Below are 24,207 nucleotides of genomic sequence, written 5' to 3' on the forward strand. Positions count from 1 at the left end.
AAAAACCTTTCACTGACAGAATTGCTTTCTACTAAGATGTAAAAGTTAGCATCCAAAGTAAAATTAAGTGTGAAGTCTCCATCTCAAACCTTGTTATTTTCTGCTTCCTTTCCCCCTTCCAAATGACTTAAAATGTATTCAGAAATATGTGGAATACATTTGACCACACTTAATATGTGATTTATCATATGATCACTAGTACTATTTTCAGGTCATCTGGGAGAAGTACTATAGCAGAACTTCCCTTTCTTTCACTACGGAACAATGGTAAGAAGAACCTCTCTAAGAAGACTCAACACCTTGCAATAAAAGGCTTTCTGGTTCAACTACAAACTCCCTATAATTTTTCCTGTGAAGTATTTAAAGTTGCATGTAATTTGGGCTTCTGGTGTTGGACTTCAGTCAGAAGAATACTCCTCTACCCATCTTTGCATTCAGCCTTACAAAGAAGTGCTGCAATGGAGAATTTCTTCATAAACACAGACACACATCCTGTAAGCACTTCCAATACTTACCTTTAAACCATCCAGTTTGTGCTATCAAACCTCACAGAACAGATAGAATAAACCCTAGATAATATTTAAACACAAATGCATAACCTTTTTACAAAGTATGTTCGTCATCTTAGAAATACTATGGTTTAGATAATACTTTTGCTTACCAACAACAACAAAAAAAGAACCTACAACCCTACTCTTATTTCTCCTGCCTCTTAATTTACAAGTAAAAGTGAACTGCGTTTTGGTTTTGGCATTTTTTTTATAAGTTCATTGTACAATCATTTTTGCTATTCATAAACAAAACTGAAATAATTGGAGAAAAAAATTAAAGCAAATATTCTTAAGACAATACTGAAGAGGAATACTGCCGAGAGCAAAGCTACTGGCACTAGGAAGCAGCAAAAAGATTTCCAGCATACTCAAAAGTGAAATGCCAAAATTCAAAAGAAATTAATGAATTTCCACAAGGCGGTGCCCTAGGTGCTCACAGCTGTTTACATTTGTTGCTCCTATTGCCATGCTTAGCAAAGTCAAAAGCCTGTTCAGTTACAAACCTTACTAATGCAGCAGAATCTAGGGAACTAACAACTGAAACCATCTTAACACTTTCACCACATTGTCCAAGTTAATTCACACAGCCCTCAAAACCACAGTATGATTCCTTACACTGCAAAATTAGTCAGCTACCAGGCACAAATCCCTCTATAGCCACATGGATTTACAGCCTCAGTTCCACTCATATTCACATTTAAGTGGAGGAAGACAAGGCTGCAAGCATGCAGGGTAGGAAGTGTAGCTCTTAACTGCCCATTCTCGCATTTTACACGCTCTCCACTCCCGCAGTACCTGTCCAGCTGCCTGCCCCCACAGCTTCAATCCAGCCAATTCTGCAATCCACAGTTATCTGACAGTTTTGCTCATGACCAGTTCCCATGCCTAGCCAGCCTGCCAGGCTTCCCCAACATTGTACTTCATAAAGTCCCCAGCATAATTAAAAGCACTAAAAAGTCGTATTACCCATCAACTTATAGATAAATATAGCATTTTAATCTGTTTTAATAACTTTTAATGGAGTACAGGTAAGTAACAGGGATGCCTCCAAAAACACATTGCAAAAGTGTGTGCACTATTGTAATCAGACAGTAAACAACTGGGTACCCAGGTCTATAAACACTTCTTATTTTATTTTACCTGAAAGATTACAGCATATCGAATTTTTGGAAAGCATCACTAGAACATCCTGATCTTCTTAATCATAATTTCTGCATTTTTTTCCCCCCTGTAAATGTCATGGTTTAACCCCAGCCAGCAACTAAGTACCATATAGCTGCTTGCTCACTCCTTCCCACACTCCAGAGGGGCAGGGAGGAGATTCAGGAAAAAGATAAAACTTGAGGGCTGAGATAGGAACAGTTTAATAATTAAAATACAGTAATAATAATGATAATAATTGCAATGAGAGGAGAGAGAGACGGAGAGAGGAATAAAATCCAAAAAAGGGACAAAACCCCAAGTAATGCACAATACAATTGCTCACCATCCACTGACTGACGCCTGGCCAGTCCCTGGCCACCTCCCCCAGCTGTATATACTGAGCACAACCTATGGTATGGAATGTCCCTTTGGCTAGTTCGGGTCAGCTGTCCTGGCTGTGTCCCTTCCCAGCTTCTTGTGCCCCTCCAGCCCTCTCGCTGGCAGGGCCTGAGAAACTGAGAAGTCCTTGACTTGGTGTAAACATTACCTAGCAACAACTTCAAACATCAGCTGGTTATCAACACTATTCTCATGCTAAATCCAAAATACAGCACCACAAGCTACTAGGAAGAAAAAACAACTCTATTCCAGCATTAAAAATTAACTCTATTCCAGCTGGAAGCAGGGCACTACAGAAATTGCGAAGATTAAATAAAAAACAGCATTACACATTACAGAGTAACAGCTCATTAATAACTCCTTGCAACTATTCTAAATGAGGTATCTTCTTTACACAGAAATGCATTAAACAGGCATCGTAAATATTTCTATAATGTTCTATTTAAGTTATGATTTCTTTTCAGTCTAACAGTAAATCTCATCTCCACCTTCCAAGACAAGATACAAGTATTTCCTATTTCCAGAGTTTTGGTGGAAGATGTGTAAAACAAACTGCTATATTGCCTGTAAGGGACCTCATAAGCAGCTGCAGCATGTTACACTTCTAAAAAGTTTTATTTCATACACCAGAAATGCCCAGGGCTTCAGACAAGTCCTTGGACACCACTTAATATGAGCACGTTCACATCAACACTGCTAGTGCACAGTTCATTCAGCAAGCGAAGACTGCTGAAACCGCTTCCCTCACTCTCTCCAGAGAAGATACTGAGGACTTAGTAAGTGGCTTAGAGAACGTAACTTCAGTCTCACAGTAATGGTCTGAACTCTTGCACATTGTTCTACCTAAGCCACACAGTACCTACAAACACAGTACTACCTACAGCTGCTAAGAGTTATTTTTCTTCTCTATATGCACATAAACTCATGCTATTTAATCAAGTCCTGTAGTTCCAAACTCAGAGGGACAATAACTTTTTATTTTTCAAGCAGCAAGTTTAAGCGTGCTAGGGGGGGGGAAAAAAAAAAAAAAAAAAGGTATGCAGAAGAAACATTAACATGGAAGAGACCAACTTAAATGAGAAGCTAGGTAAAGGCATTACGAATCAACTCTCAGATCCGAGTATTCAGAGTGACACAATTTGCAATGGCTAGAATCTTGGCATTAGGAGCTACCAAAGGTTTTGCATGCGTTTTTTTGTTAGTATTTCTTTGGTGGCAGTGGGGTTTTGGGGTGGGTATTTTTGTTGTGGAGTTTTTGGCTTGGTGTGATTTGTTGTGGGTTGGGTTTTTTCTTAAACAAATAACATGTGTCTATGCAGGGTTATTAATCTCATCTATCAGTATGAACAGACCAAAACATCACTTAGTTCAATCTGTAACTCTCAGAACGCAAATCACAATGAACAAGCATTTACAAGGACAGCACGGAGACCATGTCATGATGAGAAAAAATAAACACAAGTGAGTGAAAAAGATGAGATGATGTGCTGCCAGGCTCCTTACCCATTGCTGCTGCTGTTGGAGCTCCCTGATGGTATTCTCAGCTTGCTCCAGTTTAGTAATGGCCTCATCACTCTGCTGTTTGATGGTGGCCAGCTCCCGTTTTATGAGGTAGTTTTCCTCAGCCTCCTGGGCCCTTGTCACTTGTCCCTTAGGACATAATTTATTTTTTTTAAGCAATTGAGGACAAATCCAAGGAAGATTGCCTTTGTGATGCTTAGCTGCTTATTTCATAAGATTGGTTTTGCAAACAGCACAGAGTACAATTGGTAGAAATTTTAGGACAAGGTAGTACTAAACAGCTGCTCTAGTACTTTATCACAAAATTCAGCATTTGTTTAGCAAGCACAATTGCGTACTTGCATACAATAGATTTCCTTTCATGCAACATTACTCAGTTGTACATGCACAGATTTAAGTTTGCAATGTTCAATTTCAGTGTTAATACAGTGTCACAGAATCCATTTGTCATAGGAATTTACCAAAATATTACATTAGGTTAGGAAAATTATTGTAACGTGCAGGTATAGGGTTTATATATATTTTTAGTAAACAAAACTAAATAAGTTTCTAGCGAGAGATTAGCTCTATATTTATTCCAAATCAGCAAAGCAGGGATAGAGTACAGCATGCAAATACGCATGCATTAAAGCAGTTCGGGGGTTTTTGAGAGTAGGAAGAGAGGAAGAGAGTCATACAGTAAAAGACTAAAAGACTATACCTGTATCAATCTATCTGCCAAGGAAGCACTTTCCTACAAAGGAAAAATTCAGATAGGAATAAGGAAAAGAAAAACCCAAAAAAACAAAGGGATGATAATAGTGACAAAAAGACAAGAACTGAGAGAAAGAAAATGCCCAAATTCTACCCATTTTCTACACAAATTCTTTTTGCAAACTTAACAACTTTTCACATAGAATTAAGGCAACTCAGCCTGAAAGTCCCAGGAAGCAGCCTTTCCTGCAACAGATTTAACACGGTCCATCTTTGATACAAGAAGGTCTCAAAGCCAGGTTTTTGTAACACTTAAGTCACCTACTGGAGATAGGTGTTTTTATCTGAATGGCTTGGTTCCCTAATCAACACAAGTTACTGGAAGGAACATTACCTAATACAATCTAGTAGGCAGATGCAAGACAGAGTATGATCCATCCACAACATGAAAGGCAGGCATAATTTGAGCACAAAGGAAACTCCACTAAGCACTTAGGCATTCATGCAGACTAAAGCTTCCAAAAAGATGAAGCAAGAGAGTTAAATGGTGCAAACTGACAGACACAAATAGAAAATTTCAACTATGACAACTATTATTTTGTTTTACTGAACTCTTGCAGCAACTCAACTGAGCAGTTCATAGATTCTCTTTTCCTGCCAAAGTTTTGCAAGAAAGAAAACTTCATTTATGCACACTGACAAGCACTACACTTCCCCTGCCCTATCCCCCACCCCCCACCCCAGTCACACAATTCATTTCTACTCTATCACTCAATCTTTGCAGATTCTAAAACAGAGAACACATCGATTCACAGACCATCTTTGTCCTTGGAACTTTTATTAAAATTGAAGCCCAGACTGGTTGATAAGAGCTATTACTTAAAAGTTAAAGTGTTACAGTACAGCAGTTAAGTTCATTAAGGTACGCTAAAAGTAATGACAAGTAAATCATATAGGTTAGGATGAGGAAAAAACCTGAAGCTTCCAACAGAAGACTGAACACGTTTGTTCGTACTTCATTATCTATATTTCATATGTTGTGATGATAAGGATCTTCAGAAATTCTTATTAACAGATAATATCGTCCCATTTTGAAATGTTCTAATTCCAGTCCGAACAGGATACTCAAAATTAATTCTGAAATTTTAAGTACAGAGTTTGCAAAAGCACTAGCATCTGGCAGTTCATCATGGACTTACTAATTAAAAAAAAAAAATATCTGATTTCAAACCTCTGCAAGTTTGGTATAAAACAGACATATTTACTATTATAAGTTTGCCAACAGCACTGAAGTGATTCACTACAGCTCCAAACTTCTTCAAAAAAGTCTGCTCTTTTCAGTTACTTTCATCAGCACTTAAACATTAGAAACAATGGTGTTTATAAAATTGTATTTTTGGTCACAACTGTCACAATATGTCCTCCTTGTGTGCATTTTTCCAAACTAAATTCAGAAATCAATTAATTATAATCTGACAGAGATTAACTGTTTTTTCAAGAAGCTGCAACGGATTTAACATCTGAAGTGTGACATCTTTCAGTTATGTCACTAAATTCACTCCATCATCTTCTTCCCTGTGAAACATCAACTGTTCGCAACTCGCAACCGCGTTCAAATTAATCTGTTGAAGGATAGCTGCTGTTCATGGTTAAGACAGACAAGAATGTTCTCGCTCCGGAGCAGACAAGCTCAGCTGCAATGTCACAAGCATGATCCCAGAATATAGGAGAGGCCACTGGAGAACACCACCTGCCTGTTGGCAATGTATCGACAACAGTTATCATGCGTAGTTTTAAAGTTATATCCAGTTACAAAGAAGCCTAAAAAAACCCTATTTCAGACTAAATCTGTGAGAAATAAGTCTTAAAAAGATATTCTCTGCCTCCGTGTGCCCAAAATTGCTACAAAAATTCAAAACTACGTAAAAAAATTAATGGCAGCAGGCTTCCTGTACTGAACGAGAATGCTGCAACAACCTGCCCTCTACTGCTGCATTCACTAGTGATTAAGTAACCTGCTTGCAGCTCCATCACTCTGCAGTCATTGGTAGGTCATTTCGCTCCTACATAAAAACACCCAGCAACTTCCAATTTTCAAAACTGCGGACTGTCTCACAATAACCTGTTTTCCACCCAAGCAGTCCACTATTTTACGTAGTCTTCTGGACTTTGAACAGATCCTTCTAATACAGAAAGAAAACAGTACAACAGTTGGGTATGTCAAAATGTTTAGTTTCATATTTACTACAAGCCAGACATAAAAATCTTAAAACATTTGTGAGCACTGACCCTAATTGCTTTGTTACTGCCATGCTCTTTGGCTAAGAACTGTTAGTAAACACCAGAGTAGCAGAAAAACCAGTAAGCTGTAATTCTGAGATTTCCATTTCATATAATAAAATTGCCACCAGGTATAAATTAGCACAGATTAAATCTAATCACCAACATACTTACTTTTTCTAATGTTTCAATGCGCTGTTTTAGGAGTCTATTTTCAGTTCGTAACCTCTGGAAGGCAAACAGTTCAGAGTTGTATTTCTCAAGTCTGAATTGGAATTCTGATAAAAACCAAGCAAGCTAACAACATTTTTACCTCATCACATCTACAAAAATCAATACAATCTCAGAAGTAATTAACGACCTTTTAAACATCCTTTTATATGATGTACTAATTCAAAAGATGAGTTTAAACAGCTTGATACAACAAAGATGGTAAGTTTTGTGTTACACAAAAGCATCTGTTTTGCATTAGCAGATAGCAGTATGTCTGCAGGTGAGCCCCGGGGCTTAACCGCGCATTAGACTTGAGAGCCCCCTGTACATGAACACAGCTGGACAGTCTTCATGGTTAAGGGACATGAAAGCGCACTCCCTGCACTAGGACAAGCTAATGACATAGCTGCAAGGTATACTTCCTTTTCCTCCCAATAATTTATGTTAAATTATAGCATAATGTTTATTCAATCTGTTAACATTATACTGAGAATTATTTACCTCAAATGCCCCAGAAGTGAGAAAGAATTGTACTGAATTGCGTATTTTACCAGTGCATTTCCTGTAAATTTCAGCATCAGATAGAAGAGATCTGTATCCCTAAGCAGAGAGCCATGGATATCAGTTCATTAATGCTTTATTCTGCCGGAGTAAGAGGCAGACTCAATGTGCTTGTTTTTCCATCTCCCAAAAATAGCAGAGCTTCTTAGCTGGAGAGAGCAAGACAGAAATGGTTTCTATGAGGTCCCAAAGCAGGGCCTACAAACGGTTTGGGTTGCTGGGTTTTGTTGGTTGTTTGGGGTTTTTTTTTGGTGGGGTGAGGCGGAAGGTAGGAGGTGGGGGATGTGTTTTAATATGTTTTTGTTGAGGTGGAATTTTTTTGTGGAGTGGGAGTGCGTGGTGGGGGGAAGCAGAGAAGGATTTGAAATGTTAAAATACCAGAGTCTGGAGTTACAGTTGTCTTTCGAATGATTTTATTCTGTCTTGTTCTGCAGTGAGCTGTCTTTTAAGTCCTGCAAATCTGATTTCAGATGCCACTACAACAGGTCCTAATGCTGCTACTAACTGCCTCGCTGCCTGTAACAAACTGCCTGAAAAAGCTTGGAACACCTTTGCGCTCCCAGGTGCATGTCACTGAATTTTCCTGAAGAACCAATGCCTTAAACTGATATTGAAAGGCAAAAGGAAGAAGGAAGGCTGTACCTCGCTCCCCCTACTGAGCTTTATACACAACACTTGCCCATCACTTCTCTCACTGTCTTTTCTCACGGAACTAGCTGAAAACATGACACAAGGAGGGAAATCCAGATGAAAAACCACGCTGTGAAAAAAAAGTGAAAAAGGAAAAAAGAGCAACACAAGTCTATTTATGTCACAAAAGCAAAAAGATGCAGTGATTAAGTACATACAGGAAGTAGTTCAGTTAGTAAAAGGGAAACAAACTGCACTCTCTGGTAGAGGGTTTTCCACATCATGTATCAATTGCAAAAGCTCCCAAAAGTGACTGCAGACAGAAGGCACTCCATCTTGGGCTCAATGCATAAGAACAATCAGTACCTCAAAATCAATGATAAACCCCTCAAGTACATTCTCATAAACTCTGTCTTAACATGTGTCTTACAAACCTCCTGCGTGGGACATCTACATCTAAACCAGCATATCTGGAACCTCTGATAAATGAGGCCATCTATAATCAAGCTTTAGTCAGCAGAAAATAATAAAAACTAAGTACAGCAGCTGCCCATCAAAGACTTTTCTTTAACCCTCCACCAGAAGTCTCAATAATTTCACTGTAAGTGTCCTTTATGAACAGACATCCCAAATACAAATGCTGAAAGAAAAGAATTCGGGGACCTGAGTTACACGTCTTGCTACATGTACAGATCAAATAAGTAACCTCACATCTAGGAATTCAACTGATCCGTAAATAAATTTGTTCAGGCTCTCTTACCTTAATTTCAACTTGTTCTTCCATTTCTTTTGTCTTTATTGTAGTGTATTCCTTTTCTAACCTAAAAATTAGAAACAGTAAATTATCATTAGAAAAATTATGGATAACTTGCTTGTTGGTGTAATACCTAACAAACAACAGCAGGACAGAGATACTGTTAAAGCGGCCACTTGAAATGCGCTCCTCTAAGCGTTGAGACTGGACATTAAATTTAAACACAAAGACTTCTGCAGGTATGAGCGGACCCTGAACCAGCACTCTGAGGCAAGGTGCTTGCTTGTATACATTTACAGTGGCAATGATTTGGAGCTACTCTGTAATCACCGCTCAATGTACTTTTACAACAATCAATTTAATAGATACAGCCAAAAGAAAACAGAGCTTGGAAAGCCTGGAAGACAGAAAGATGCAAAGAGATTTGAGACAAATATCTTAAGCACATAAAACCATTTTGGCCCCTCTCCAGCAAACCACAAAATTGTCCCAATTGAAAAGGGCGGCAACAAGAACAAAAAAAGTTGAGACAAACAATGTCTTTATAGAAGGCATCCAAGGAAGTTTAGCCTCGAAATGGTAGGATTTTAAACTACATCCACTTATATTAGCTTTCAGAGAAAATTTTTTTCCTGAAAGCTTTGTTACTACTGTTTTAAAGACGACTGCTCACTCTACAGCACTGATCATAGGCTGCTGACAGAAGGACTGGAAAATTCAACTGGAAAGACCCTAGCACAATCTACAGTGCAAGGACAGGGAATATAAAATACATTACAACCAACTGCAGAATCACCAAACTTAACCCTGGAAAAAGCACAATATGTGCTGCTTGGCTTATCAAAACATAATTTACCAAATGCAGAAGAGACAAGACACACAACTAACCATAAAAAACCCCAACATATCACGCTCAGTATTTCAAACTCCACACGAAAGTTATTTTACAATTACCAATGTTATTACAAAGTTTCATCAATTTCTATTTTAAACAACACTGATCTTGACCATACATGCACTCTTCAGCACTGTGAATATTTCTCCAGTTCCTGAGAACTAAAGTCTTAAGAATTTAGGCCAAATCATGAAGCTTAACCTTTCCCCACTTCACCCTCAAAAAGCCAAACACCCAACACCTACCCCACCCCCCAAAAAACCCCAACAAACAAAAAACAAACCACACCAGACCCCCGCTTCTTTTTCGAATCAGATCTTGTTTACAGTCATGCTGTAATTCCCCATAAGTTGCAGCTTTCTTCAAAAGCTTTTCAGGTTATTTTAAAAAATGAAATATGGCTTTATTATGTTTTAGAAAAATAGCAAATACTGCTTTAGAAAAATTTTCTGGCAGACAGAACTTCAGTTTAGAGTATAAAACACCAAAAAATTTGATGATGGAAAATTCAAAATGAAATACCAAGTAACTAGTTTTAAAGATAAACAAACAGTAGCTCTTAGCAACAGCATAATCTATTTTCTCAAAATGTTATACCTACTTTTTCATCTTTTTTGCATTGTATTTGACTTGGTAAGATGCTTGGATTAATTTGTCTGGACCACTGTCAAACTGATGTGGAATGACCTTTTGAAAGTGCTAAAAGCAATCAGAGCACAAGATTACATGTAATTAATAGCTGCAAGGAAATACACACACCATTACATGTTTCAGACATCTCTTACAATTATTATAACCTTAATTTACCTGTAACATTCCTTCCATGTCAAGTTGTAGTAATTCTGCTTGGTTCATCTGAAGTACTGCTAAACCTACTCGAAATACTATCTCTAAACCCTGAAATCAGAAGTTAAGAAGTATCCAACAATTATTCATGGCATTGTCAACAGTACGATTCTATTTACTAATGGTGGACATGTCACCCAGTTTCTCAAACAAGCAAAAGGGCTACTGAAAAACCTCTGAATTTCTTATTTTGTCCCAGGGAGAAGTAGTCTGGCTATTTGTCCTGATGTCAGACCCCCTCTCAGAGAGGCTAGTGCTAAGGTAAAACATCGAGTAACAGGTCTTCTGTCAGCTTTATCAAACATTTTAAATACATCTAGTACAATCCCCCAGGTCCTTCTCAAAAAAGCCTCCCCTCGCACCCCCCCAAAAAAAAAAAAAAAAGCCACAGTATAACTGAGTTAAGCTATTTAAACTGATACAAGGGAACGTCTCACTGATATATGCTGTCTTGGACATTCTTGAGCACAAGCTCAAAGGATCCACCTTTGTCTTACTATTTTCTAGAAGATGATTGCATAGAAAGAGCATAAATGACCTAGACGCTGTGGTTTGTTACCAGTTACAACCATGCAAAACTAATTTAGGTGTCTTTGTGACAGTGACACAATAATTGCATAGATTTCTTTGGCTACTGTTTGTCATCTGGACAACAAAAGATGCCAAGACTCCCTGCTCTTGGCCTGCTAATCCCCATGGAGCTTTAACTTTGGCCTGAAAGCAGCATTACTTTCCACCCCAAACTTACTATAATACTGAGAAACTGATGTCCCTGTTCTATGCAACGCTCTTGCTGCACCCAGAACTGACAGGTTTGCTACCTCTTCAAAAGCCTTGGAGTGCAAATATGCACGCAGCATCTACATTCAAAGATACAGCTGCTCTTCCTTGACAAACTACATACACACCTTCCCCTACAAAATAACCCGATGAGCATAACGACTAAAAAGCAAGACTACGAGATTTGCCCTCATAATGAGGTTTATACCACTACCTAAATAACTACTTTTAACAGCTGCTCTTGAAATAGAACACATGAGTATTGAGTAGTTACCTCAGACATAAAGATATCAAATATTCTTGTTGCAATTGGTAGTGGAAAAGTTGTAAGGAATATAGTTAAAAACCATGACGACGCATACATAGAAGTGTGGAAACTCTGAGACTGAAAGTGCACATAAAGCTCTGGAAGATGCTCCTGAAAGAGAAAACGATGAAAAAAAATACACGTTAAACTTCTGCTGGTAGTTTTAGTGTATCCATGCTTTTGTCAAGTTTTGAATAAAAGAAGAAAATAATTGATATCTAGTACAGACAGCAGCTTCATAACACAAGACTAGGAACAATATTACTCATCAAGAACCATGCTACACAAGTCCCAGCACAGACAGCCCTACAGCACTTCCACCCTGCAAAGCAGAGATTATGGGAACACTTCCCGATCCTAACAGGAAGTCCCAAGCTTGTAAATCCCCAAGACACATGTAGAGTGGGCTACCAAAAGAGCTGAAAAGACCTAGGGTACAGCCAGAGACCTGTGTCTCATTTGCTACATAACATCCCACCCTGACCATCACATTCGGAACTGGATCACAACACACAAACCTGTTTGTCTCCACCAGCCCAACCAGGAAGAAAAAAGAAAAAAGTGTTCTGTGTCCCAAATCTGAACACCATTTTTAGTTCCACATATGAGGGTATCTCCCAGTTTCCATCTTTTAAGATATTTATATATATTTTTATATATATATAAGATAATTTATAATTGACTATGAAGACATTGACTTTCAGAATCTTCAATCCAAACAGAATTAGACATTCATGTCCTTAAACTGTAGCAATACAAATCCTCATGCTTCAGTGTTTAAAAGCCAGTCGCTGCCTGCCAAAGGTTAAAGAAAGTAGGGCCACACAGCCACATGCATTTACTTTTCAAGTTCTGAAACTAGCTACTGTCAAGAGAACAGCCTATTAGCCAACAGACATGCCTGCTCTTGAACTGTAATTCCCAAGTTCCTTTGTTAATAGTTACTGAAGAGAAAGTTTGATTTTGTATGTACCTGTATCATGCATTCAAACTGGTACATACAAAGGCCCAGCTCAGCCATGCTTGGTTTAAAGAGTTCTCGTAGTCTGTAATCTTGCATTAATTTAACAAACACACAGAATGCCTCTTCTTCTGGCATCTATATTAAAAATAGAAAAGCACAGTAAAAACTCTAGACAAGTGTAAGGATATATCAGAGTAAGTGCTTGGGAGGGTTTGGTGGTTTTTTGTGTGTGCGCGCACAATGGGATTTTCTTGTGTTTGTGGTGTTTTTTTGGGGGGGTGGGGGGTGGTTTGAGGGCAGGGGGGATTGGTTGGTTTTGTGTTTGGTTTTGAGTTTGTGTTTGGGTTGGTTTTTTTTAATAAATTTATAATCAATTACTGTAATGAAATTTTGTATATTTGAATTCTATCAAGTGGTTTCTAAACTGAAATGGAGGTCTGCAAGTTCCTTATACCCTACTTTGTCATAAAACAAAAGGCAGTAATACAAAGGCAGCTTTAAGATTATCAAATCAACGGTGAAGTTCCATTTGAACTCTGAGGCGATTCAGTGTAATAGAACTGAAATGAAGTTTGTTAATGGTTGAAACAACATTAACCAAAACAGCTTGCAAGTCTGCAAACCTACCTTAGCTCTGAGAAATAAACGTATTCTCCCACTCAAAGACAGTGTCTTCTTGGCAAACCGAACCACAGAGAATAAATCTTATTTGATTTGCAGAGTAAACAGCTGCCCTTGACAATTCCATTGTAGCAAAATGACGAAGGAAAACTATTATAAAAATGCCCAATAAGCCACCATGATATATTAGGCATTCTAGCAGGGATTGTAAAGGTTCGCATTTTTAATATCATGTTTACCTGCATAAGCAGCAATCCAACGATAAAAGCACTTCCTTGACAGTATCCAACCTCACGATCCACCAAAGAGTAAGCCTGGGAAATAAAGTTTCAAGACGCTCAACAATAAAACATCATTACCAATAAAAAGTAATCATTGTTCATGCTAATTTAGCATGTTATGTTACAAATAACTTACTCTTCCTCTCTCAAATCCAGTGAGGACAGACATTCTATTGAGAAGTTTTACTTAGCTATGCTAGCTGCTACCTGCTGCTACAAAGGATATGAACTCTGCTCTCTGATAGCCTACAAAGCTGAACCTAAGGCAGGCAATACCTGAAAAAAAACATGCAGTTTTCAGCTACAGGAATTTGCCAAAAAATAACAGAGACAGCTGGCATACAAACTGTGCAACGTTAGGTTACTACTTTTATAGGAGACAGATCAGACAAACGAACAACTGTTCTTTTCAAAAAGAATTGTGCACTGCAGGTTTTTTTACAAGCAGAGGAAATAAAGTGATCCCCATGCATGTTGCAGCTTCATTTTAGAGTTTTGGAAGTTACGATGATTTGGAAACCTGCCAACTTTTCTGTTGAAACTATGTCGTACAAAAAAGCCTGTCTTTCAAAATGTAAACTCCAGTACAATTAAGACAAAATAATGCAAACTTCATTTTACGGTGGCATTCTCATTTTGTGCCTGGGCACTGTAACGACTGCACATTAGCTTGTACCTGCCATCTGCTGCTACCACTTGCAGGATCTGAGACACTTAAAAAGTGCAGACCAGTTCTGATGTACAGTGTTCTTGTCTTGGGCAACGTTGTTCACTTCACAGCACACTTTATTCCATTACACTATCAGCAGTTAGCCTGTGACTTCATTTTAATGAAAACTTATGAAGCTTTTTAAATTTCTTATGAAGTAAACTGTAGGAATACCGCATCTGAAAGCTATCTTTGAAACTGGAATGCCATTTGTTAAACCATCCGGTGTCAACTAGAGTAAATTTCAGAAACTTAAAACACATGAAACTGATGCAAGTTCACTATATACAAGGCAAATTATTTTCCAGACTTCTGTGTATGTTCTTGCTAATGTATTTTCAAGGGCTGAAATACTGACTTACCTTCATTACGTTGAACAAGACCTCCTGTCCGAGGCTATCCTTTTCCTTAAAAAAATCATGTTCAGGGTATGTTCTAGCTATGTCCCTTCTTATTAATTTCTCGCAAGGAGATGTCATTTTCAAAAGCTCTGAATACTGATCCTTAATTGGCATGCTTTGAGCACTGCATAGAAGTTGCCACACAATTGCTCTGAAATGATGAGGTATCCCTTTGCGAACAAGCTCCTAAAGCGCACACACAAACACACAAAAATGACACAAATTCATTTATACTTCCTGCCAATATAAACATAAGTCTAAAGAACAAAACAGCAACAAATTAAGTTCCTCACAATATCATGTCACAAACCAATCATACAGTTTATAATGTGTAACCTCAATTTTAGTGTGACAGATTGTTAACAGAAGTAAGGAGACTGAGTAACTTTTAGTGGCTAAATTAGCTAATGAAAGTAGTCCCCCATTCATAGTAAGCTACTTAAAAACCGAATAGTCAAGCAATTTTAAACAAGAACTCCCATTAGCCAGAATTCAATACAGTTACTTTTGTATTTCACAAGAGATGACTGAAGATAACACCCTTTATTGTATTTGCAGTGATTGAGATAAATCACCAACTGAAAACTATTTCCTAGACAGGTAAATGATAAAAAGTAGAACTAATTGTAGCACAGCTGACTGCAACAAAAAACCCTGCATGTTACTACCATCAAAAGTCATTTGACAAACTTGACAAGTTGTGTCCAATCTCTCTGGTGGGCCAATATTTCCAAGTTCTCTTTTAAGAAAGTATTTAAATGTAGTTTCCCACACTGGACCCCAAAAACATTAAGTTTACATCTACTGAATTAACTAAATTTACTTTATCATCCCTGAAAAAAAAAAAAAAATCTGCTAAATATTATACAATTCAAACCTTCCCCATATCAACAGACCTAAGAACCCAATACCTGTCTTTTCAGAAATCACAAGCAGAAAGTAGTCTTATTGCTTGATCTGAAAACTGAGAAAAAAAAAGGATGATTCAGGAAGTTTACACACTTAGTGGTACTTTCTGCAACTAGGATCAGGCTCACCCAGAAGATTGTCTCTTCAAGCCAAGACAGTTCCTTTAACAATTTTTTGTACCTCAAGAACTGTTATGAAGTCCTCTGCCTCCTAAAGGATAGCTTCTTTCACTGCAGTTTATTCTGAAAACAGAGTAACCCCCTATTCTACAAAGCTTCTGCTTTTCCTTGTTTGTTCCTAATATTTCTCTTACTTCTTCAAACATTAAGATTGATTAATGCAACAGTGACAACTTTTAAAGAGACTCTTGCTTTCAAGTTTTTTGCTAAGCTCGAACTCTACTGCAGTTTTGCATCACTGACCTCAATTTTCTCATATCCCTAAGATCTCCAGCCTTCTTCAGAGCCATCCTCATAATGCCACTCCAACTATCTGTCCCATATATGACAACTACAACAGCCTGTGTTATTTCCTAAAAAATTTCCAAATCAAAGACAACAGCCCTAACACATCAGCTGTCCACATCTGTCTCTAGCTAACATCTGTTAACAATGGACTACCAAATTGTGTATCAGCCATCTAAAGCCTCGAGGGCTACTATAACAAAGCACTAGCAAGTGGTTTCTTGCTTTAAGTTACCACACACCTGCTTGACAGAATAACAGAGTTAATTCCTCCAACATTCCCAAAGGAAGAGCAGGAAAAGGCACCTACTAAGAGGCACTAAAATGATGCTATTCTACACACGATGATGCAGACTGAAAAGCAGGACTCAGGTCACCCTTCAGAATCCCTCTATGAATAGGAAGCGAGTTCTGAAGTGGATCAGGAGACATAAAGGATGGAACACGTCACCTATGCAGGAAGGTATATACACCTATATCTAAAACTGAAAAAACTTACCTGGTATCTAATAACTTAAGACCAGCTTTTGCAGCCAAGACAAAAAGATACCTACGCTGCTAGAGTTGTAACTACTGGCAGAGTCAGGAAATGGGTATGGATGTTCTGGTATTCCATCATAAATGCAGAATGACACAGTTTAGGCTGACTTTCAACAAACAAAACAAAAAAATAATTGAGATTTATTTAAACAGCACAGGAAAACTCACTAGCAATATAATTAAATACTTACTGAAAGTTAGTCAAATACTCCCCAAATTATACTTGGCCATCTGTAAAAACATGTGATACTTGTGACACTTTAAAATGTTCAAATGCAGGCAGTTCAAATGAATTCTATCCAACCAGATCTCCTTATTATCATCTAACTTCCTTCTCTTGCCAGGTTCATGTGGCCTTCTTTTCATGGCCTTTTGGGAACACCTTTCCAGAAACTGTTTTCCCTATGTAAGCAAGAAGTCTTGAATTAATTTTCTTCCGTTGCTTCCTTTCTCAAGTCATGTTCTCCCTTCACAACTGCTTCACATAAAAGATACTTTACTTCAGCCCATTGTTCTGCCTTCCCACAACCTATTCATAGACACACATTTCAAACCGCTCAAAAGACCTTGAAATTTGTATTCTGCACATAAAACTACAGACTAGAGCCAATAAAGAACCAAAGCAGAACAGACTTGCCTACAAACAAAAAATCCCACGCTGCTGTACTCGCCGCTTCTGAAATGTGGATATGTTCAAATGCCCTACATCCTTTTTAGTTTGAATTTAAAGTGTAATTGAATGCCACCTCTGTACACGGCCACAACTAACCCAGACTGGCCACACTCTAGTCAAAGTTTGTCCAGTTCACTACGTGTTCTTCTGCTTAAGGTCATCCCTGGGGTCAACACACTTGGCACACACAAAAACCCTAAACTCACCAGAGTCTCAGTAGAATTATCAGCTCTTCCAATAAGAACAATTTAAAAAGACGGCTGCTCAGTGGGAAAATAATCACAGCATCCAGCTATCAGATGCCCTTAAGTGGGTCTGCAGTAATTCCATTTTGGAAACATGAAGCAAATCTTCAGTAAAGAGATTCAAGAAAATCTCTTATTAGAGGTAGACTGAAAGCTTTAGTATTCAAGATATACAGTAAATGAGTTTAATTTTCAGTAAGAGACATCTGCTGGGCAAAACTGTTACCAAAGTCTGGTAACAGTTACATTGGAAGCACTAAGGCTTAGAGACAGAACTAGATTCATTGAACTGGAAGCTTCTATTACATGTTTACTCAAAAAAAAAAAAAAAACCAACAGTAAGATAAAATAGTATTGCTTATATCACATTACAAATCCATCCTAAAAATATACTGTCCAACTGCTACCTTAACTTGCTTTTCTTTCTTTTTCCGCACATCTTCCCATTCATTCACAATCCTCCCCCACAGGATCCATGAGTCTTCTTCAAGATGGCTGAGATTGCTAGAGGCTGATGAACTAGATACAAGAGAAGATCCACTATTTCTTCTTGACCCATTTACTGATCGCAAGGATTTGCTATCTGTTTCCAAAAGTCTGCAAAGAAAGCACACAAGAACCAAATTCAAGCTCTTCTCGCCACAGTACCACACTATTGTTCATTTAGAAGTCAGTGCTTCCAACCTCTTTACAAAGAATGCACCCAAAGGTTCAGCAGAACAGTTTTCCCAACGTCCATTTCGATTAAGCTTGAAAACACGAACTGATCAATATTACTGTTTCTTCTTGAGCTCAAGTAATTCTGCAGACAGAACAACAGCTCGCATTGCAGCATTTTAAAAAATGGATAAATATGTCGTATCATGCATCAATCACACTGGGAGAAGTGAGGTTTTAATGCAAGCATTTTGTGGTCTCATGAACTAGATCTTAATACATAAAGACAACAAGTTAAAGAAAGTACAGAAGCATTGCAAGTCCAGCTCTCTTACGCACTCATCAACTGGAGATTAACAGCACAAGTTCCATTTTGAGGCAAAAGTACCAGCAAGAGGGCTTTGATTTCACTAGTAAGAAAACACCCACAGCTCTCGTGCATCAGACTGACAACTGAGACCATACGGAAGTTAAATACCCTCAGTGATGGTGTCAAACGTCAGTAGTGCATGAGAGCCAGTAATTTTAGTGAAAAGACAAAAAATTAGCTTCCTAAAAGTCTACCTGATTACACCTTTGGTTTTTTGAGAGTATAAATACAGACAGAATAATTCAAGCCTGGAGCAATTTTATAACAAGCGTTCACAAATCAACACACTGTTTTAGAAATGCATGGGGAAAATCTCAGACCTAAAGAAAGAGGAGCAGGCAACAAAAGTGGTTAGTATAGCTAATGAATGTGTAATTAAAGCATGGAGTTCAGACAGAAGAACTGGGGTTATCAGGCAGCAAGGTATACATAAAGATGTGCCAAGTGCTGGATAAGCTGCCTGAAGAGACTCCCCTGTTAGCTGTCAGATGGCCATCAATTTTGCAAGCAGCTGGGGATTCTGGGCAAAGAGGCATGCTTTGTTTATCCTCAACTAATATCGAGCCCCCAACAAGGGGAATTTCTTTAGACTACATGTTAGGTAAGAGTAAGATTTCAGACTAACTTGAGAAGGTGTTTTGCTGTATGGTTTCATTTGTGCTTTTAACTTCCAACAACCCCAATGTCTGTAAATCCAAGTGATGTGGTTGCACAATTTCTTAATGCAGCTGCATTAAGAAGGTACAGCACCACAACCACCCCCCAGCATTTCAGCAGGGTCAGATTAGGTTATATATATTTAACAAATTATAACCTGACTTATATTGTAATATTTATACTAGCCTTCCCGGTTCCCAGCTTTCACCTACTGGTATTTATGGAAGTTATGGAAAAAAGAAATTTAATTCACGAGGACCACAAGTACAGTCTCTGCAGTAGCATTTTGTTTGGAAAAGGGTTAAACAGTACTGCCGGGGGGTGGGGGGACACAGGACACAAGTTTGTTTCAAGACTAATTTTAATTTAGTCCATACTAATAGAATGCAGAAAACCTTGTTTTGAGGGAGGAAAACACATTTTTTTTTATGTTTAGAAATCTGGCCTATACTGATCTATAAGGAAAATTTACAGTATGGAACTCCTCTCAGTCTAAGACAGTGGCTAAAGATCAAACTCAAAGTAATCACAAAGGAAAAACAACCACAGAATAAACATTACAATTATAAAAACAAGGTTCTAACTAGTCACTTTCAGGTTTCACAGCTTTCTATAGAAGTTATACTAAGTTTCTGTAAGTTGACCTTACCTGGATAAATTCATTGTCCTTAGATTTGAAAAAGGGAAGTTCTTTTTACAGTAAGCATCAAGTTCTGTGGTATTTAGTCACTGTTTTCTTTCACCTAAAACTTTATAAATGATTTACCAATGGCAAACAGATCTACAAGGACTCTGGACTGAGCTACCTCATTATTCTGAGGGGATGTTCAGTATAATTGGATTACAGAATGCTACAAGACACCTCTTGAAATAATTTGAGTTTTTTCCATTTCTAGCTGTTTAATTCATGCTCTCCTTATTGACATAAAAGCCAACAATAAAGGAAACCTTTAAAAATATCCATCACCAGCAATTCTTCCAGCAAGCAGACACAAGAATAGTTCCCTGTGTTCAGAGAACAATTCCTCGTCAACAAAGTCCCACTGTGCTAAAATGCAGATTCAAACTGTTCTGAAACAGCAGCGCACGCAGCATAAGAGTATCAACTTGCTGTATTAAAGTGCAGTATCTCATGAGAAAAGGTACACTTGATAGGACAGCCTCTAATTAGAATTTACACACAAGACTAATGCAGGATTGAGCAAGGCTGCCTAAAATTAAGTAAAACCAGACAAGATTTGCTAGCTTATTTACTAAATGAAGAAAGCTGACTAGAACGCCTAGCAAGCCCAAGCTCACGTTCTTCCTTCGACAAGTAAGCTAGTCCAACTGCAGGGCTTCATGAGGTGACTGTAGATGTAAAGACATTACACTCCAACACAGATAAGCAGTCCAAAGAACAGATATTACTGCTTGTCACACAAGTTAGTCACTCAGTTGTGAACTGAGCAGAACGCCTCAGATTAAATGCAGATCAGCTTTCTTAAAAGCACTTTAACTAGGTTTTAAAAAAAATTCATTTGCATAATAAAAATTATGTAAAGTTCATCTTTGAAGGAGAGACAATCTCATAAACCAGAAGAGGAGGATGGGGTGGGTCTAGAAGCTGCCTTCCATTCTCAGTCAAGAACTGGACACGTACAACAAATTCCCTGTAAGTTGTATTGCTGTTAGAACACAAGAGAGGACACAGGTGACACAATGGCATTAGCCCCTCCTCCTCCCAGCTACTTTTTCCTCTACTGAACGTTACTACCCTCATGACTACATCCGCGGAGTTAAAAAAGAAAAAAGAAAAAAAAGGAGTACCTCAACTGCCTCAGCGCAAAGTCCAGCACAACTAGCAGAAGCTGGAACAGAATCTAGTATGAGCTAAACTATCAAACTTCACAACAGCACAAGGGATAATCTTCAGAGGTAGCAAAGCCCTGCAGTTATCCACTACATTTACCACCTATGTGGAGCTTAAGTTCTCCTTCACAGCCAGACTCTCCTGAACTACTGAAACATACTTGTCAAATATAATCAAGTTTTTCAAGAGGTCAGATTACTTAAGTCCTGCCTCACAAATGCAAATAAGTACAGATTCTGGCAGTTCAGCATTAAGAAATCACACAGCTCAATTTTATTTCTTAGTGAGACTGCCAGTTTGCAATCACTGTGCACATCAAGAGCAACTGATCCAACTGAAAGTTGCATCTTGAACTGTAGATGGTGCAGATAAATACACACTCATTGAAAGGCTGCCAAGAAAACGGTTGCTTAATACACAGAAGAAAAGCCTGGATGAGAAGAAAGGACTGATGAGGAATTTACTTTTCATGAAATTAAGAAATGCATCTGCCACCATTAGTGTAACAGCAGGAAGACAGCTGAACACTGTTCTATCTCTAAACATAATGGGTTATACAGTGGAAAGCAAGAACTGGGTTAAAATGGAAAAAACAGAGAAAACAGAACACAGATATCTTTAAGATTTGAAAAAGCTAACAAATTATAGGTTTGATCTCAGCTGGTAAAGTGGTTACATGAAAGTCTCATTCCTGAGATACTCTTTAAATTGGATACTGAAAACCACATGGCTCCAGTGTCATTTCTTAGGATCAGAGGCAGCTATAAACACTCCCGTAAAACCAGGAGAGAACACCACCTTTTAGAGCTCCACAAAAACAGAGCTCATAAAAACACAGCACAAGAACAAAAGTTCTTAAACCTTGGGGCCTTGAAATTGCAATGTTGTGCCACAAATTTTTACCCAACCCACCTTTAACAGCCTCTAAGGTGAAACTGCAATAACCCAATTTTAGTCTCATTACAGTAAGAGGACAAAAAAAAAAAAAAAGTTATCCATTCACCTGTTCTGTTCCTCAAGTTTAGCGAGTAATTCTAAGTCGTCTGGACTCAGCTGTGTTGGTGAGGATGGTGACAATGCAGGTGTAGACAGAGTGGTAGAGGAGGATGTAGTGTGTAATGAGGCCGATGGACTTGCCACCTGACTGGCCATTTGACTGACGGTGTGCGATACAGTGTTCTTCACCCATGAGAGAGTAGAGCTCAGCTTTCCTGCAACCTTGTCTGTCGCCACCTACGATGACAAAAAGCAGAGGATGCAACAGTTGTCTTTTTTTTAACACCTTATTTTCAGTTAACCTGCTGTACTGAACAAAGGGGAAAAAAAGATACAATATGCATGAAGTGACATTGAGATTTTTTCTCCAGAACACATGAGACTGCCAGAAGCAGTACAAGCATCAACAGCATTATAATATTATAGAACAAGTAACATGTATGCATGCTGCAAATCCACAAAGAAAGACTTTGAGGAATTCCTGACGTATACTCACAAAGCTCATTTCTGCAGTACAGGAATACCACAGGATCACCTCAGACTTCCCATTACAAAAATAAATAGAAATTATTGAGATGTTTTATATAATAATGGCACAGAAACTGTAGAAAATAGATACAGTCAACTACTTCACCAACGGACACCGGAGCAGTACGAGTATACCAGGGTAAACACTCCGGACCTCCCACTGCTCACCTTTATTAATCCCTACAGTGGCAGGATAGAGGAGCAGGGGCACCACGCTTCTACTCTACACCAAAGCAAAAGGTCCTCTGGCATCTGTCCACGTGCAGAAAACAGTCACAAAGAACTTATGTCTAGGAATCTCTAACAGCTCATTAAGGTCTCATGCTGCCAGCTCTTTTCCTTCCTCACTTTCTTTTCAGGTCACCCCTACACCAAGTGTCCTCGAACCCTGATCCCACTGCCAGCACCTGGCCAAGCCTGGGGTTCGAGGGGTCCCGGAAGAAAAGTGAGAGGTGTAACAAGAGCAGAAGGGAGCTCTGAGCAGGCAGGCAGTGAAACTGCAGGTTCAGGAATGAGGAGGTTGACTGCAGCTGATCATAATCTGCTACTTCTTTTGACCAGTCATGCAGCCCCACGAATTCATTGATCAGTAGGCGAAGAACGAACAGCAGCCCCTGGAGGTATTTTCTAATGAACCCCTCACTAAAGCTTCCTTCAGCCACTGAAAATCTAAGAGGCTCTGACCTACAGTGATTCAGAGAATTCTGTTCTTCCACCACCCAACTCACAGAAAATCTAGCTGCACCTTCCAGGAAGCACCAGCTGCCTAGCCAAAGGTTAAAACTTTTCAAAACCAGCATCGAAGAGGAACTTTCTTTGAAGGGGTGCTGTTGGCAACTATTTATTTTGACTTTTGCTGACTTCCCCAAAACACTGTATTGCTCAATGGTTGTCAGAAACAATTCTGCAGTACAACCTATACAGTAACTGCTAAGATACTGAAGACATTGAGCTACAGGAAAACTCTTCCAAGATCCTCTAGTAGAATCAAATTAAATCAGTTTCAACTGGAAAAGGTAACCCCATCTCAGCACACCCTGCATTTATCTGAAGCACAGTACAGAGACTGAGTGACTGGCTGCTAAAGCAGATTTTATTTAGATACACTACTACAATGAACTTTTGTGTGAATCAAATCCATCAGGATTCTATTTTCACGCCGTATCGAAAGGAAGGCCTTCAGAAAACAAGAGGAACACTACAGGCCAAACCCCACTCCTCTACACCAGCAACATGACACTCAAGACCTCTCCTAGAGGACTCTGAAGAAGTTTCCAATTTCCATATGCTTAACATTCATTCTGGAAACAGTAACAGATTTTGCAATCTTTGGATCCAGGGATCAAAGCACAGGTGGGAAAAGTAAGGTCCTAACATCAGAAAGGCTCCAGTTGGTTCTTACGTCACTGTTGGACAGGAAAACTCAGGTATAGCAATGTGGAGTTTTTTTAAAAAAACACAACAAAAACCCCCAAACCAACACACAGTCTTTTAAAGATAATCTGAAAAATCACTTCCAATGCTAGCACTGGACACCATTCCTTATACAAGAAAGGAATAAAAATTGCTAGAGGTTTCAAAATCTCAAATCTAACACATGCATTAATATTTCACTCAATCAATATCCTTTATTGTCTATTGCTATGGAAGGATAAATTACTGCTGTTTCACTTTGAATAAAACAGTGTTATAATAAAGGTAACTCATACATCTCCCTTCAGACTGATCATCTTCTCAAAGGCTTAAAACTGCTTAAAATATAACAAG

General features: G+C 38.5%; 1 protein-coding gene across 10 annotated transcripts in view; it reads right to left on the reverse strand.

Annotated features, from left to right (window-relative positions):
* EVI5 (ecotropic viral integration site 5) overlaps nt 1-24,207 on the reverse strand; it is an 82,878-nt gene that overhangs the window by 48,339 nt on the left and 10,332 nt on the right. For 7 of the 10 annotated variants that reach the window (XM_037403752.1, XM_037403746.1, XM_037403748.1 and 4 more), the window contains exons 2-13: nt 21,920-22,149; nt 17,788-17,977; nt 14,511-14,735; nt 13,398-13,472; nt 12,547-12,672; nt 11,541-11,684; nt 10,448-10,537; nt 10,242-10,339; nt 8,752-8,812; nt 6,762-6,815; nt 4,315-4,347; nt 3,597-3,743 (exon numbers count right to left, since the gene is read on the reverse strand). In XM_037403752.1, the coding sequence (XP_037259649.1) occupies nt 3,597-3,743; nt 4,315-4,347; nt 6,762-6,815; nt 8,752-8,812; nt 10,242-10,339; nt 10,448-10,537; nt 11,541-11,684; nt 12,547-12,672; nt 13,398-13,472; nt 14,511-14,735; nt 17,788-17,977; nt 21,920-22,068 (1,392 nt within the window). In that variant the 5' untranslated portion in view covers nt 22,069-22,149. Of the gene's footprint in view, nt 1-3,596; nt 3,744-4,314; nt 4,348-6,761; nt 6,816-8,751; nt 8,813-10,241; nt 10,340-10,447; nt 10,538-11,540; nt 11,685-12,546; nt 12,673-13,397; nt 13,473-14,510; nt 14,736-17,787; nt 17,978-19,713; nt 19,803-21,919; nt 22,150-24,207 lie in introns of those variants that run through there. The other 3 variants (XM_037403745.1, XM_037403744.1, XM_037403753.1) reach the window with 3 other exon arrangements.

Source organism: Falco rusticolus, chromosome 11, assembly GCF_015220075.1.
Source record: "Falco rusticolus isolate bFalRus1 chromosome 11, bFalRus1.pri, whole genome shotgun sequence".
NCBI classification, from domain to species: Eukaryota; Metazoa; Chordata; class Aves; order Falconiformes; family Falconidae; genus Falco; species Falco rusticolus.